Source organism: Gobius niger, assembly GCF_951799975.1.
Source record: "Gobius niger genome assembly, chromosome: 5".
Classification (NCBI taxonomy): Eukaryota; Metazoa; Chordata; class Actinopteri; order Gobiiformes; family Gobiidae; genus Gobius; species Gobius niger.
In genome coordinates, this window is record NC_136856.1 from 1,535,798 (window position 1) to 1,551,408 (window position 15,611).

The window sequence follows — 15,611 nt, forward strand, 5'->3', positions numbered from 1 at the left end:
TTGAACTAATCCAAGATACAAATGCTATAGCACCAATGGAACAAGATTAAAAGTTGAAATCAGACAAATTTTCACTTGAAAGGACACAAAATTATCTGAATTAAGAGAATAACTACGACTAAAGGTTTAATCTCATCTAAGACCAGACCCAATCTACTCAAACCTTAGATTTAATCTGTTCATTCATGTAGATTTATGTCATTTCTTCCTTAAAACGAGAGTGCACTTCTTTCAAATGCCAGTGTTGTGCATCATATATGACCTCATTGGGTGTATTGACAGTATTTATACCTTTTTTCTCCCATTTAACTCTAACAATGTTAAAAGTCCTCTCTGATTTGTGTAATAATGTTTCTCAAAATCATCTTGAGGGCCAGAGGTTCTGTGCTGGAGGGCCTGACGTTGCCTCCCCCTGAAGTAAGATAACAAAATCCTACAAGAACTATTAAAGACTTTACATTATGTTCTGCTACTGTCAATCAACATTCCCTCAGCGCGGTCTCAGCGTGAGTCTGGTTCGGTTGACGTCACTCTTACTGAAGTGCTCCCTGAAGCAGTGACCTTTGCAGCTGAAGGAGATTATCAGACACTCGACTGAACGGAGCAGATACAGCCTCCTCCCTCAGACAGGAAGTGCGCTGAGGAGCCCTAACAGGAGCCTCAGTAAAGTGCATTACCAACCCGGAGCGCCGTACCTTTGTTGGTGATGACCTCGGTGAGGCAGCAGCGCAGAGTGTGTGATTTGGCGTCTTTGTGCGGCAGCAGACACAGCAGCAGGATCCGGGCCACACAGCGCAGGAAGGCCAGCTCCGCCTCGGGGCTCACCAGGCAGGGGTGCAGGGGGAAGGGGCGGGCGCACTCCTCCGGCCTGGGAAACCACACACAGGGAGACCACCCGGTAAAAGTCACTCCTTACACATGAGCATTTACTGAGGCGCTCAAAGTTTTCTTAGAATTAGAGGTTTTAGTATCGATTCATAAACTTTAAAGGGACTAGTTGGTCATTTTTATACTTACTACTGCCACTTCAGGTCTTCAGCTTCTATATCAAGCTTGTTTATGACGGCACTTCGGACACAAATTAACAACTTTCTGAGTGACAGTGCAGGATTTTAGAGGCAGTTGAACAGATCTGAGCTCATTCTACACATTAGGACACGGAGGAACATGTGGGGGAGTAAAATACTTAGTTTTAACATTTTAAAACGCCGTAAAGTCCCTTTAATCAAACCAGGAAAGTCCGGTTGATACGGAGAGCCTTTTCAATGGAGTCAAGGGGCAGTAAACGTTACACAGTCATCAATAGTTACACTTCTGTGCAGCAAATGGACCAGAGAGCAGCAAATGACCGACCGGTCGCATGTAAAGAGTAAGACCCTGTCGTGACGAAGTCCAGCTGAGGACCAAACACAAAGATATCAGCCCAGTGTATCGTCCAGACGAGCCGGCGTTTTGAGGGTCTGTAAACAAACATTTTCCAAACCAGGTCCCAGAGGAAAGATCTGAAAAGGCCGTTTACGTGGCTCCGTTGTTACGACGTCTCGATGACATCACAGCTCCAGAGTCTGTGATCCATAATGACCTGATACTGAGTTTTCCTCATGGATCTATGATGGTTTGACTCCGCCCCTCTTTGCTCCACAAGCCACAGGTGACGAGTAGAAGAACACAAGTCAGTCTGTGTTTTTAGACTGACAGGAAAAGTCTCTTCTTTAGATCCTAAATCCTTCAATCAGCTTCACTCTCTTTAATCCTCTACATCTGGTTCTATTCTCTGTGTTAGCGTCACAGCGCCTCACACAGGCCTGGAGGATGAATCACAGTTTCCACAGACCTGAGTCAACCCATGTGGACGCTCACGTTTACTGAGCTGCTTCAGGCTCACAGAGGAAGTTTCTGAAAATGTAAGCGTTTTGTCTTCGTGTGGATATAGCCCAAGAATCAACACTTCTCTGTGTGAGTAAATTACAGATGAAGGAGGGCAGCAGTCCAGGCGAGGTCTCGTAAATAAAAGTGTCCCAATTTCCCAGCCTCCTGTTGGGCAAAGAAGGCCATCCCACTCATTTACACCCACGGGTCAAGGCTCTACAGACGTAAAGCTGAAACGAGGCTGAGGCGTTCATATAAATGTAGATTATGGTCCTGGGGCTGCCAACCTGCGCCATCAGCCTCTCCGTACTCGCTGTCCCGTCCGGCGGCTGATCATGTGTGCAGGATTGTGTCATGTTTGTGTGTTGGCCTCAGATTAGCTCCGCTGCCATGTTGTTTCCAGACACTGAAGGAACGAGGGAGGACAGACGCTTTTGTGCCGTGATGAAACGAGCTGCCACGTGTGAATCATCCTCTAACAGCCCACCTGACACTGACAAAGGAGCCAAACTGATGGAGCCTAATGATAGAAACACGGGACGAGCAGACGGAGGAGAGTGGGGTTTTTTGAAGACATGAGCGAGGAAACGTCTGCGCCGTCGCCACTAAAAAACGGTAAAGTCATCACGTAAATCCCCAGAGCCGACTGTCCGTGTAATGTTACCCAAACACTGGGCGTAATTCCACCCACTGCACCAGCGGGAACGCGTCCTGCATTTTGATTTGAAGCAGTGGTTTCACTCAGGCGGGATTCAGAGCAGGGAAGAAATCATTATGAGTCTGAGCATAAAGCAAAGGCGGAGGATTAAATACTTTTACACTTTTGCTCTAGATTATTGACATAAATATGAGAAAAAAATGTGTCTGACATTTTCTGTTTTCGTAAAATAAGGCGCTTTATGAATAAAAAGCAACAGTAATGGACTGAGGCAGGTTTAAATTATGGTTTTATCCTGTTGATATATATGGGTTAACCTCTTACCACCCGCCAAAACCAAATGCATTCTCTCCTCTTTGCCATTGTCGTCACTTTTTATTCCCCTTATGTGTTTTTGTCACTTTTTTATGGCACTTTTGTTACTTTTTTTGTTACTTTTTTGATGCATTTTGTCACATTTTTTGCTGGATTTTTGACATTTTTGCTGTTTTTTTGTCTTTTTTTTGTTGGATTTTTGTCATTTTTTGCTGGATTTTTTTCATTTTTTGCTGGATTTTTGTCTTTTTTTTGCTGGATTTTTGTCATTTTTTGCTGGATTTTTGTCTTTTTTTTGCTGGATTTTTGTCATTTTTTGCTGGATTTTTTTCTTTTTTTTGCTGGATTTTTGTCATTTTTTGCTGGATTTTTGACACATTTTTGCTGGATTTTTGACACTTTTTTATGGCACTTTAGTTACTTTTTTTGTTACTTTTTTGATGCATTTTGTCAAATTTTTTGCTGGATTTTGGTCTTTTTTTTTGCTGGATTTTTGATATATTTTGCTTTTTTTCGGCTTTTTTTTTCTGGATTTTTGTCATTTTTTTTCTGGATTTTTGTCATTTTTTTGCTGGATTTTTGTCACTTTTTAGTTGGATTTTGTCTTTTTTTTTGCTGGATTTTTGTCATTTTTTGCTGGATTTTTGTCACTTTTTAGTTGGATTTTGTCATTTTTTGCTGGATTTTTTGTCATTTTTTTTGCTGGATTTTTGTCTTTTTTTGCTGGATTTTTGTCTTTTTTTTGCTGGATTTTTTTTATTTTTTTTGCTGGATTCTTGTCTTTTTTACTGGATTTTTGTCACTTTTTTTGCTGGATTTTTGTCTTTTTTTTGCTTGATTTTTGTCTTTTTTTTTGCTGGATTTTTGTCTTTTTTACTGAATTTTTGTCACTTTTTTTGCTGGATTTTTGTCATTTTTTGCTGGATTTTTGTCATTTTTGTCAATTTACATCCTCATTTTCTTCTCGTTTTTTGCCTTTAGATTTGGAGAATTTGGAGAACAGGAGAAAACATGTCCAGGTGGGAGTTAAGAGGTTAAAAGGATTTTTTTTTCATAGGGGATTTTAGATATCTTGTTAACTTTGTTAACTGGATTTTTGTCATTTTTTGCTGGATTTTTGTCATTTTTTTTCTGGATTTTTGTCATTTTTTTCTGGATTTTTGACACTTTTTTTGCTGGATTTTTGACACTTTTTTTGCTGGATTTTTGTCATTTTTTGCTGGATTTTTGTCACTTTTTAGTTGGATTTTGTCACTTTTTGCTGGATTTTTGTCTTTTTTTTTGCTGGATTTTTGTCTTTTTTTTGCTGGATTTTTTTTTTTTTGCTGGATTCTTGTCTTTTTTACTGGATTTTTGTCTTTTTTTTGCTGGATTTTAGTATTTTTTTTTGCTGGATTTTTGTATTTTTTTTCTGGATTTTTGTATTTTTTTGCTGGATTTTTGTCTTTTTTTTGCTGGATTTTTGTCATTTTTGTCAATTTACATCCTCATTTTCTTCTCGTTTTTTGCCTTTAGATTTGGAGAATTTGGAGAACAGGAGAAAACATGCTCAGGTGGGAGTTAAGAGGTTAAAAGGATTTTTTTTTCATAGGGGATTTTAGATATCTTGTTAACTTTTCAAAATGAATTCTGAGAAAACTTCATAATATTCTGAAGTAGAAGTGCCTCATTGTATTTGAAGCAGGGGCCTGGGAGTTTACAGGTTTCGACCGGCCCATTGTCCTGTTATAGTGCGCTGGTTTCTCATAACAGAGGGAGACATGGGCCAGTGCACACACAGTCTGACCCTGATACAACTCCACAATCAGCACCAAGTTGATAAGACTATCACATCCACCAGGAAACGTCACGACTCTCTCGATTACCCAGCATGCCTTAGAATTCATGTTTCGTTCAAGCACTTTTCAACAAACCTCATGTAAATGGAGCCTTTCCCTCATGTAGTTGCAGTGTTGTCGTCCCTTCTTTGACATATTTTTTCGCTTTATCGCTTTTTTGTTGGGTTTTCATCACAATTTTTACCACATTTTCGTTGCTTTTTGTCACTTTTCCATCATTAGACAAAAACGAGGATGAAAATACAACAAAAGAACGACAAAAATTAGATTGTCTCGTTTTTGTCGTTCTTTTGTTGTATTTTCATCCTTGTTTTAGTCTCATTTTTGTCACTATTTTAACGTCTTAACTCCCGCCTGAACCGAGAGGAGCTTTTACCTCACGTCATCAGATTTTTTTCCATCATTTTTTTGTTGGGTATTCAACTCATTTTTGTAACTTTTTGGTAACTTTTTTGACATTTTTTTTTGTCATTTTTGTCAATTTTTTGTTGTTTTTTTTGGTCAAATTTTTAGCACATGTTTGTCATTTTTTGTTGTTGCATTTTGTCACATTTTTGTCTTTTTTTGTCACATTTTTGTCATTTTTTCATCAGATTTTTATCAATTTTTTGTCATTTTTTGTAACATTTTTTTCATTTTTTTGGTCAAATTTTAGTCATTTTTTCGTCATTTTTTTATAAATTTTTTGTCATTTTTTTGACAAATTTGTCATTTTTTTGGTCAAATTTTTATCACGATTTTGTCACATTTTTGTCATTTTTTCGTAATTTTTTTTGCCATTTTTGTCAATTTTTTGTTATATTTTTGGTCAAATTTTTAGCACATGTTTGTCATTTTTTTTTAGCATTTTGTCACATTTTTGTCTTTTTTTGTCACATTTTTGTCATTTTTTTTTTTAGCATTTTGTCATTTTTTTGTCTTTTTTTGTCACATTTTTGTCATTTTTTCGTCATTTTTTTATAAATTTTTTGTCACATTTTGTGTCATTTTTTTGTCACATTTTTGCCACTTTTTCATACATTTTTCGTCACTTTTTTTGTCACATTTCCATCATTGTTTTCGTCTCGGTTTTTCGGTTCAGGTGGGAGTTAAGGGATTAAGAAGTTTTAAGATTTGGGTAAAGCCAAACTAAGCGGTTAAAGGAGAAAACAAAGTAAAAATGGTGTTAAGACGGGAATGAAACCTCTCTGACTGTACTAGCTGACAAAGCTCTTGTGTCTCAGTAAACGGCTGCAGCTCTGGGCGGGGACGGCGAGTCTGTAACCCCACCTGGCGGACGCAGCCTTGAGGTCGGTGAAGTGCGTGAGCAGCACTCGGATGGAGTCGTAGCAGACCACGTTGACCAGGTCGATGTGAGCCAGTCTGCTCCGGAGCCGCGCCATCACCTGCCACCAGTCCTCGGTCAGCATGGAGTACAGCTGCCCCTCGTCATGGCTCAGAGGGACGTACCAGGACAGGATGTAGTCTCTGTACGCGTAGTCGAACACTGGGGAAGCACAGGGAGAGAGGGCGGATTAGTCCTGGGTTAGGCCGGGTTCAGACAGCAGGAAGTCCAGCTGGGCCTCGTCATGGCTCACAGGGACACAGCGGGGGTCCTGTCCCCAAGACAACTGGACCAGTCATATGTCACGTCTGCAGAGCCAAACCAGATCTGACTCTGAGCAGAAGACTCTGACGCTGAAGCTGGAGCTTTTGGGGATTGGTTTTGTTGCGTTTGTTGTTAATAAACTCAACACAAGCTGCTCTGGGAAAAAACAGGGAAGAAACTAACAAGACACAATACATTTTGAAAGCAACTAAACCAATGAAAAAAGGTCTTGTTTCATTTCAAAAAGATTTACAATGTTAGAGAAATAATTAATAACAATCTGAATCACGCAGGACCCACAATCACTGTGAGATGACTTATGGTCTTTTCCTCAATGAAGCAATTAAATAAGCATTAAATAAGCCAAAAAAGCTTAAATTATAATCAAAACAAACCGACAATTCATTTTAACAGACTCGGGCCTACATAAATATCAAAATAAATGTCTTGTTCATGTGACTGGATCATAGTTTCTGTCCCAGCTTTGATGAGCTGCTGTTAGCATTAGCGTTCTGCTGCTAGCTGCAGTATTTTGCAACACTGTACGGAGGTTAAAACTAACACAGCGACTGGATTCTCCAGGTTCTGTGTTTCAAAATGATACTGTATGTCCATATCGGCTTTTATCGGCGTTAGAGCGGCCGATGGCCAAGGTTGACCTCTACTTCCAACCCAACCAGTTAAAGGAATAGGCCACCGTTTTTATATACTGAGATATGCTCTTACCTCACTTTAGCCAGGTTAATATATCCCCGTCTGGTCTTTGTCCGTGCGCTCACACATACGCAGCCTCTCCCACATGTCACATAGCTCCAAAAAAGCTCACGATAGAAGCTACCAAGCTCTTCCACGTGTTCCCTATTTAAATAAAGTTACGTGAAGTGTTTTCATGCGAAGTATATTTACACAGAAATGTAGCATGTCGATTTTATAAGCAAATAAAAAGGGGGACTATATTGTGAAGCGTAATGATACGAGGAGCAAAACGTCCGCGCAGTAACTCCTAAAGACTTCCCCGCTCACTTCCGTCAATAACCTTTAGGAGTTACTGCGCGGACGTTTTGCTCCTCGTATCATTACGCCTCACAATATAGTCCCCCTTTTTATCTGCTTATAAAATCCACATGTTACATTTCTGTGTAAATATACTTCGCATGAAAACACTTCACGTAACTTTATTTAAATAGGGAACACGTGGAAGAGCTTGGTAGCTTCTATCGTGAGCTTTTTTGGAGCTATGTGACATGTGGGAGAGGCTGCGTATGTGTGAGCGCACGGACAAAGACCAGACGGGGATATATTAACACGTCTAAGGTTAGGTAAGAACATATCTCAGTATGTAAAAACGGTGGCCTATTCCTTTAAGAGCCAGTTGTTTAACATAAGATATTTTGAGTCCTTTAATAACAAACTCAGACAAAGTCTTACTATTGCAATGGTTTTTATGCTCAGTTCTTGAAGGGGAGAAGCTGCAGCTGTTTCTTATCTGGTCCTTCTGCTCCTTCACCTTATCTGTGTAGCTCAAACTCAGTTTCACAGTTACACTAACGAATGTTATCAAATATGCACAAGACAGGAACAGCCTGTCCCAAACTGGGACCAAGTCATTCATAATGAAACAGGTCTAAAGTTTGGCTTTTCTTCATTTGGAACAATATTTACTTTGTGTGATTCTCACTGAAGGCATTAAACTATGGGATCATAGAGGAAACACAAATGAGTGAAATAACTCTACATGTTTTAAATCTTGCCACTTTATTCTGGCCGTTTTCTTCAGGAGCTTCATAAGGTCCATGTCCCTGAAACAGTTTCACGTCTGTGAAGTCAAAACCATTTCTGTGACATCGTGAAGCACAAAGAGAAATGTCCAAAGTGAGCAAAGCGAAAGGCGGCTGTTTTGAACTTATTCCAACTTTGTTTGTTTGAAACATAATTCGTAGAAAAGAGATATGAGGCTCTCGATAAGCACAGGTCCTTTCTTTAATGGGAAATCTGCCAACGCACTTCTGCCAACTAAACAGCCACACGTCCTCAGCTGTTCCAGATGAGTGTGTGTAAAAATAACAGTGTTTAACTGGAGTAAACAGAGCGTCAGTGCAGGGACATAAACCTGTCACTGTCAACGCCAGTATCACCAGAGCGCTTGCATTTGTTTTGATCTCCAAAAATGTCCCATGACGCCTCCCGGTGTTTGTCTTTCTGCCCTCGGGCCGAATGCCAAAACAGAAAGAGTGGATTAGTTTGAGATCGCTCACAAAAAGCTTCTCCTGTGCTTCTGTGAAAGAAAAGCCTCGGACGGCATACGGCGCTCCTGATTGGATAATTGTTTTAGTGGCAGATTGATAACTGTGAAATCACAATTGCAATCAGTGTTAGGTCTAGACAAAGGCGGCCATTGAAGGAAAGCTATAAAGAAAAGCCAAACAGAATCAGCGGTGGTTATAATGGGCCTAACGACATAATGGGATAAGGAGCCGCAGATGAGGGAGTAACAGCCTGGCAGATGTTTGACATTTAAAGAGAGACTTTCGCTGCTAAATGTATTATTAGGCTTAGTTTAATTGTTATCGTGCATATTTTGACATTTTGATCGTTTTTTTCAAAGTGGAAGTGGCTTCTATTGTTATTAGAGAGCAGTCACAATGTGGCAAAGGCAGTCAGGGTTTGTTTCTTTCTTCTAAAAGCGTAGTAGTATAAAACATGCCGGCAGAGGGAACACAAAAGGAAAAGGCAAACTGGAAGAAAGAGCGATGTGGGAGATTAACCTCTTAAGAAACTGGAGAAAATAGGATCCGTTCAGGTGGACGGATCCTATTTTCTCCAGTTTGGCTTTACCCTAATCAAAAAGCTTCTTATGAAAAAAGCACCAAAACAGCCACAAAAAATGAGAAGAAGACAATGTAAACGCAACAAAAATGTGACAAAAATTCAACAAAAAAGTGACAAAAATTTGACAAAAATTCAACAAAAATGTGACAAAAATTCAACAAAAAATTACAAAAATTCAACAAAAAAGTGACAAAAATTCAACAAAAAAGTGTCAAAAATTCAACAAAAATTGACAAAAATTCAACAAAAATGTGACAAAAATTCAACAAAAATGTGACAAAAATTCATCAAAAATGTGACAAAAATTCAACAAAAAATTACAAAAATTCAACAAAAAAGTGACAAAAATTCAACAAAAAAGTGTCAAAAATTCAACAAAAATTGACAAAAATTCAACAAAAAATTACAAAAATTCAACAAAAATGTGACAAAAATTCAACAAAAAAGTGTCAAAAATTCAACAAAAATTGACAAAAATTCAACAAAAATGTGACAAAAATTCAACAAAAATGTGACAAAAATTCAACAAAAATGTGACAAAATTCAACAAAAATGTGACAAAATTCAACAAAAATGTGACAAAAACTCAAAAAAAAATGTGACCAAAAAGAAAAAAAAAACATACAAAAGGTGACACAACACAGCAACAACGCGAGGAAAAAGATCAGTTTTGTGGGTCTTAGCTTTCAAATGAGGTGTTACACAGACCTATATAATGGCCAAAGAGGACAGAATGCACTTGGTAAGAGGTTAATAAACTGTGAGGTTGAACAGTTACACCTGTCGGCCTCCCCGTTTAAAGCACCACCTGAACAATGGTCTTTAATGGAAGGAGAGGCACAGCTTGGTGAAACTTAATGTCTTCACAGCTCTGTCGGCTAATAATATCAGTACAGGAGGACCTTCTCTCAGACTCACACAGGAGCAGAGATGCTTCAGCAGAATCCAGGCCATCTGCTCCTGTTTCTGTGAGCGACTCGTACAGATGGAACAGGAACACAGACACTGGAGTCAGAGGAGCTCTTTTATAGCAGCATATTATTATTCCATGTACTGTAGCTTAGTTTTTAGGTCACCTTAAAATCAAGATCCTAAAGGAGTCTCGAACAGTCAAAAATACAACATTTAAGGACTCCAGCTGCACTCCTCGTCAGAGGTAAGTTTGAACAGATCTCGTCTCGATCTACAAACTTCAGGGATGCATCGATCCGATACTGGTATCAGATACTCGATCCGATACTGGTATCAGATACTGGAGCCGATACTGGTATCAGATACCGGAGCCGATACTGGTATCAGATACCGGAGCCGATACTGGTATCAGATACCGGAGCCGATACTGGTATCAGATACCGGAGCCGATACTGGTATCAGATACAGGAGCCGATACTGGTATCAGATACCGGAGCCCATACTGGTATCAGATACAGGAGCCGATACTGGTATCAGATACCGGAGCCGATACTGGTATCAGATACCGGAGCCGATACTGGTATCAGATACCGGAGCCCATACTGGTATCAGATACCGGAGCCGATACTGGTATCAGATACTGGAGCCGATACTGGTATCAGATACTGGAGCTGATACTGGTATCAGATACCGGAGCCGATACTGGTATCAGATACCAGAGCCGATACTGGTATCAGATACCAGAGCCGATACTGGTATCAGATACCGGAGCCGATACTGGTATCAGATACCGGAGCCGATACTTGTTTTGGTTGTCAACGTTTTAACCACTTAAATCCGAGCGCATTGTCTCCAGTTCAGCTGTACCCAAATCTAAAAGCTTCTCGAGGCTTATAAGCCAGTGCAACACTTCATTTGAAAGCTAAGATCTACAAAACTGATCGAAACTCTCACATTTTTAGCGCTTATGGTGTTATTTTTGCATTTCATCCTCTTTTTTGTCCCTATTTTGACGCTTTTTTTAAGAAACCTTTGGATTTGGGTAAAATGTGCTCGGTTCAGGCAAAAACACAACGTTCACCAACTAAATCTCATATGGACATCTGCACCTCATGTTGAAGCTGACGACCTGGAGATTTCAATCACTGAGTTTTAACCTGAAGCTAAAATAAACTGATCAAAGCTGGGACAGAAATGAAGATCGGATCAACTAATAAAATATTGCAGTTTATGAAACAGAAGAATAACTGATCCAACACGTTTGTAATGCATGATTTATAATGATCAGATCATTTAATGTGAGTTGTTTTATATTAATGCAACATAAAGCCTGTCTTAGTGTCCAGTGATCCTTGTGTAATGTTTTCCATTAGTTTATTCATAGATATAATGACTAATGTAGTCAAAAAGAAAAGGTAAGACTTTGAGACTCTCTAACTCTGGAGAAAAGACGATACATTCACTTTTTTCACTCACAGCAGCCATTCTTTAACCAAGCACATTTTCACTAGCTCAGCTTTACCCAAATCTAAAAGCTTCAGGACTGGAGCTTACAGTCTATGAGACCAGAGGAACGCCTCATTTGAAAGATCTACAAATCACATCAAAGATTTTTCTCCTTGTGTTGTCGTCACTTTTTGCATGTTTTTTTTTTCTTTTTCTTTTTCTTTCATTTTTGTTGAATTTTTGTCACATTTTTGTCACTTTTTTGTCATTTTTTGGTTGAATTTTTTTTCACATTTTTGTTTAATTTGTGTCACTTTTTTGTCACATTTTTGTTGATTTTTTGTCATTTTTGGTTGAATTTTTGTTACTTTTTGTCACATTTTTGTCACATTTTTGTTGAACTTTTGTCATTTTTTGTTGATTTTTTGTCAATTTTTTGTTGAATTTTTGTCACTTTTTTGTCACTTTTTTGTCACATTTTTGTTGATTTTTTTGCCATTTTTTATTGATTTTTTTGTCACTTTTTTGTTTAATTTTTGTCACTTTTTGGTTGAGTTTTTGTTGAATTTTTCTCTCATTTTTGTCACTTTTTGTTGAATTTTTGTCACATTTTTGTTTAATTTGTGTCACTTTTTTGTCATTTTTTTGTTGAGTTTTTGTTTAATTTTTGTTGAACTTTTGTCATTTTTTGGTTGAGTTTTTGTTGAATTTTTGTTGATTTTTTGTCACTTTTTGGTTGAATTTTTGTTGAGTTTTTGTCACATTTTTGTTGAACTTTTGTCATTTTTTGGTTGAGTTTTTGTTACTTTTTGGTTGAATTTTTGTCACATTTTTGTTTAATTTGTGTCACTTTTTTGTCACATTTTTGTTTAATTTTTGTCACTTTTTTGTTTAATTTTTGTCACTTTTTGGTTGAATTTTTGTCACATTTTTGTTGCGTTTACATCCTTGTTTTCTTTTTTTTGTGGCTGTTTTGTGCTTTTCTCCTAGCGTTGTCGTCACTTTTTCATCGTATTTTTTGTGTGTTTTTGCGTCTCGTTTATGTCGCTTTTTCCAGAAGCTTTTAGATTTAGGTCAAGTCGAACTGGATGAAATGTGCTCGGTTAATGCGAGGGTTCAGAGGGTAAGAAAGTCTCTTGGTATCGGTTAATATCTGACATCGGCAGACACTCAAACACTCAAAAGCTGCTGTTAAACTGCTCTTTAGTCTCAGGCTGTTGTGGAGTCAGTAACATTAGTCTCTGTGGTGATAAAGATAAAGTCTGGTCTGGTCTGCAGCCGGAGAGGAAAGCTTTAGAGCGAGCGGTGTTTTTCTCATGAACAAACTCCCTTCGGCGGTTACCACAATCTGCTGTTTCAGTGGAATGATGAAAACACTTGAAAAGGAGTGAAGTGGCCGTGAGCGCGGATTTGTTGAGTGCAGCTTACTCAACGGTAAAGAGAGGAGTCGTTTTTTCACCTCAGTGCGAGCCGTCGTCAGGCATTTCACGCTCATCATCTAAGCAGGCGGAGATGTGGACGAATGAGAGCTCACACAAACATGGGATACGTCATGCTAAACAGAGCTAAACAGAACTTAAACAGCGGGAAGTTCAGACGTCATGTTTCTCTACCTTCTTTTAGCGACTTGTCCACGTTGTGCGACACCACGACTCTCCGGCTCTGGCCCAGGTCTGGCACTGGAACCACGAAGCGACCCTGGGAGAGGAAACACATGGACACAAAGATCATTCATTACCGTCCACTAATGATGGAACATGCAAACAAAATGGCTGCCTGTGCAATGTGTGAACAGAGAACAAACTTTATTCCACTGTGAGTTAAACATCGGAGAGACGCCGCTGGCTCTGGTATTGGAGAGCAGCGCACGGGGAAACGTGATCAAAACACCAGCACGTAAACTTTTAGGTTCAATCCGGCTTTTTTAGGGAGATTTGAGAGCGTGCAGTAAAAAGGGGCGTGGCTTTGTCTGTGTGTATTTACATACTGGGTAAACACTGGGTCGTGTTGGATGGACAAAGATGAAACCGTGAACATGTTTGAAGTGCCATCCATCCATTTTCTTCCGCTTTATCCAGGGTCGGGTCGCGGGGGCAGCGTCTCAGCAGAGATGCCCAAACTTCCCGGTCCACACACACCTCCTCCAGCTGTTCTGACCCCGAGGCCACACCAGACCAGCTCAGAGACATAGTCCCACCAGCGTGTCCTGGGTCTTCCACGAGGCCTTGTCCCACTAGGACATGCCTGGAACACCTCCCGCGGGAGGCGACCAGGAGGCATCCGGAACAGATGCCCTATAGCCACCTCAGCTGCTCCTTTCAACGTGAAGGAGCAGCGACTCTACTCCGAGCTCCTCCCGGGTAACTGAGCTCCTCACCCCCAGCCACCCTGAGAAGGAAACTCATTTCGGCCGCTTGTATTCACAATCTTGTCCTTTCGGTCATGACCCAAATCTCATGACCATAGGTGAGGATCACATGACCATAGGTGAGGATCACATGACCATAGGTGAGGATCACATGACCATAGGTGAGGATCACATGACCATAGGTGAGGGCGGGAACGTAGATCGATCGGTAAATCGAGAGCTTTGCCCCGACTCAGCTCCCTCTTCACCACGACAGACCGATACAGCGACCGCATCACTGCTGACGCCGCACCGATCCGTCTGTCCATCTCACGATGTTTGAAGTGGATTTATTAATCAGGATTATGCGGCGCCGCTTCCTCATGAAGAGCCTGGAGCAAAGCAGCGACAGCGGGACAGAGACGCTGCTTTGCTCCAGGACAGGACCACACTGTGGCCAAAAGCTTCAGCGTTCAAAAAAGCTTCAGCAAAAGCACCAAACAGTTAAGTTTTGTATCTTTTTTGCGTTTTTCATTGATCTCTGACGTCTCGCTCTGTTTCCACGTTAGAAAACGCTCGTCTCCTGTTTCCGTGTGTTGTTTGGGGAGGAGTCAGTTTGTTGTGGATCAGTTTCTGTGCGTTTGAGTGAACTCTGAACCCCCACATACGTGACACGACAGGGGGCGGAGCTTTACAGCGGGATGGCTTTATGTAAATGAGCCCTATTGTCCCCGAGAGGTGAGAACAGTCCAAAAGTTTAGAGGCCGATTCCTCTTTCACATATTTCCAGTTGCCATATCTTCTCCAAATATGATCAGATTTCCATGTGTTATATATTGTTGGAAACTTTGAAGACGACACTTTCACCCGTCCTCCGTTAAAAGTAAACTGGACTCAATTTTGGAGCAATAATGCTGATAAAACTGACAGAAATTTATCAAAAACCTTTTTTTTTCTTTCTACTTGGAGAAGACTTTGGAGACTGGTCACCTTTTTATCGCCTTTTTTGCTTGTTTTTAGTTGTGTTTTCGTAGCTTTTTGTCGTGTTTTTCATCACATTTCGTCACGTTTTTTAATGTTGCTTTTCCATCACTCTTCAGTCACGTTTTTGCCGCTGGTTTATTGTGTTATTGTTGCTCTTTTGACACTTTTTTGTTGCATTTTCATCTCTATTTTGACACTTTTTTTTCCAGGCAGCTTTTAGATCGAACTGGAGAAAATGTGCTCGGTTTAGGTTAACCTCTTAACTCCCGCCTGAACCGAGAGGATCTTTTTCCTCACGTCATCAGACTTTTTTTCCATCATTTTTTTTGTTGGGCATTCAACTCATTTTTGTAACTTTTTTGTCATTTTTTCGTCATTTTTTATTATTATTTTTGTCAAATTTTTATCACATTTTTGTTTTCTTATCACATTTTTGTCATTTTTTTGTCACATTTTTGTCATATTTTTGGCAAATTTTTATCACGTTTGTCACATTTTTGTAATTTTTTTCGTCATTTTTTTGTCATTTTTTGTCATTTTTTGTCACATTTTTGTTATTTTTTTGTTATTTTTTTGTAATTTTTTTTTTTGTCATATTTTTATCACATTTTTGTTTTGTTTTTATTACATTTTTTGTAATTTTTTGGTCACATTTATGGCAAATTTTATCACATTTTTGTCACATTTTTGTAATTTTTTTGTCACATTTTTTGTCACATTTTTGTTTTGTTTTTATTACACTTTTGTAATTTTTTGGTCACATTTCTGTCATTTTTTTGGTCATTTTTTTAATCCAATTTTTTTTATTTTTTTGTCACATTTTTG

General features: G+C 39.3%; 1 protein-coding gene across 2 annotated transcripts in view; it reads right to left on the reverse strand.

Moving 5' to 3' along the window:
* The window catches only part of snx25 (sorting nexin 25), a 42,867-nt gene that overhangs the window by 22,335 nt on the left and 4,921 nt on the right, over window positions 1–15,611 (reverse strand). For both annotated transcript variants that reach the window (XM_079556188.1, XM_079556189.1), the window contains exons 3-5: window positions 13,069–13,153; window positions 5,950–6,166; window positions 696–868 (exon numbers count right to left, since the gene is read on the reverse strand). In XM_079556188.1, the coding sequence (XP_079412314.1) occupies window positions 696–868; window positions 5,950–6,166; window positions 13,069–13,153 (475 nt within the window). The remainder of the gene's footprint in view (window positions 1–695; window positions 869–5,949; window positions 6,167–13,068; window positions 13,154–15,611) is intronic.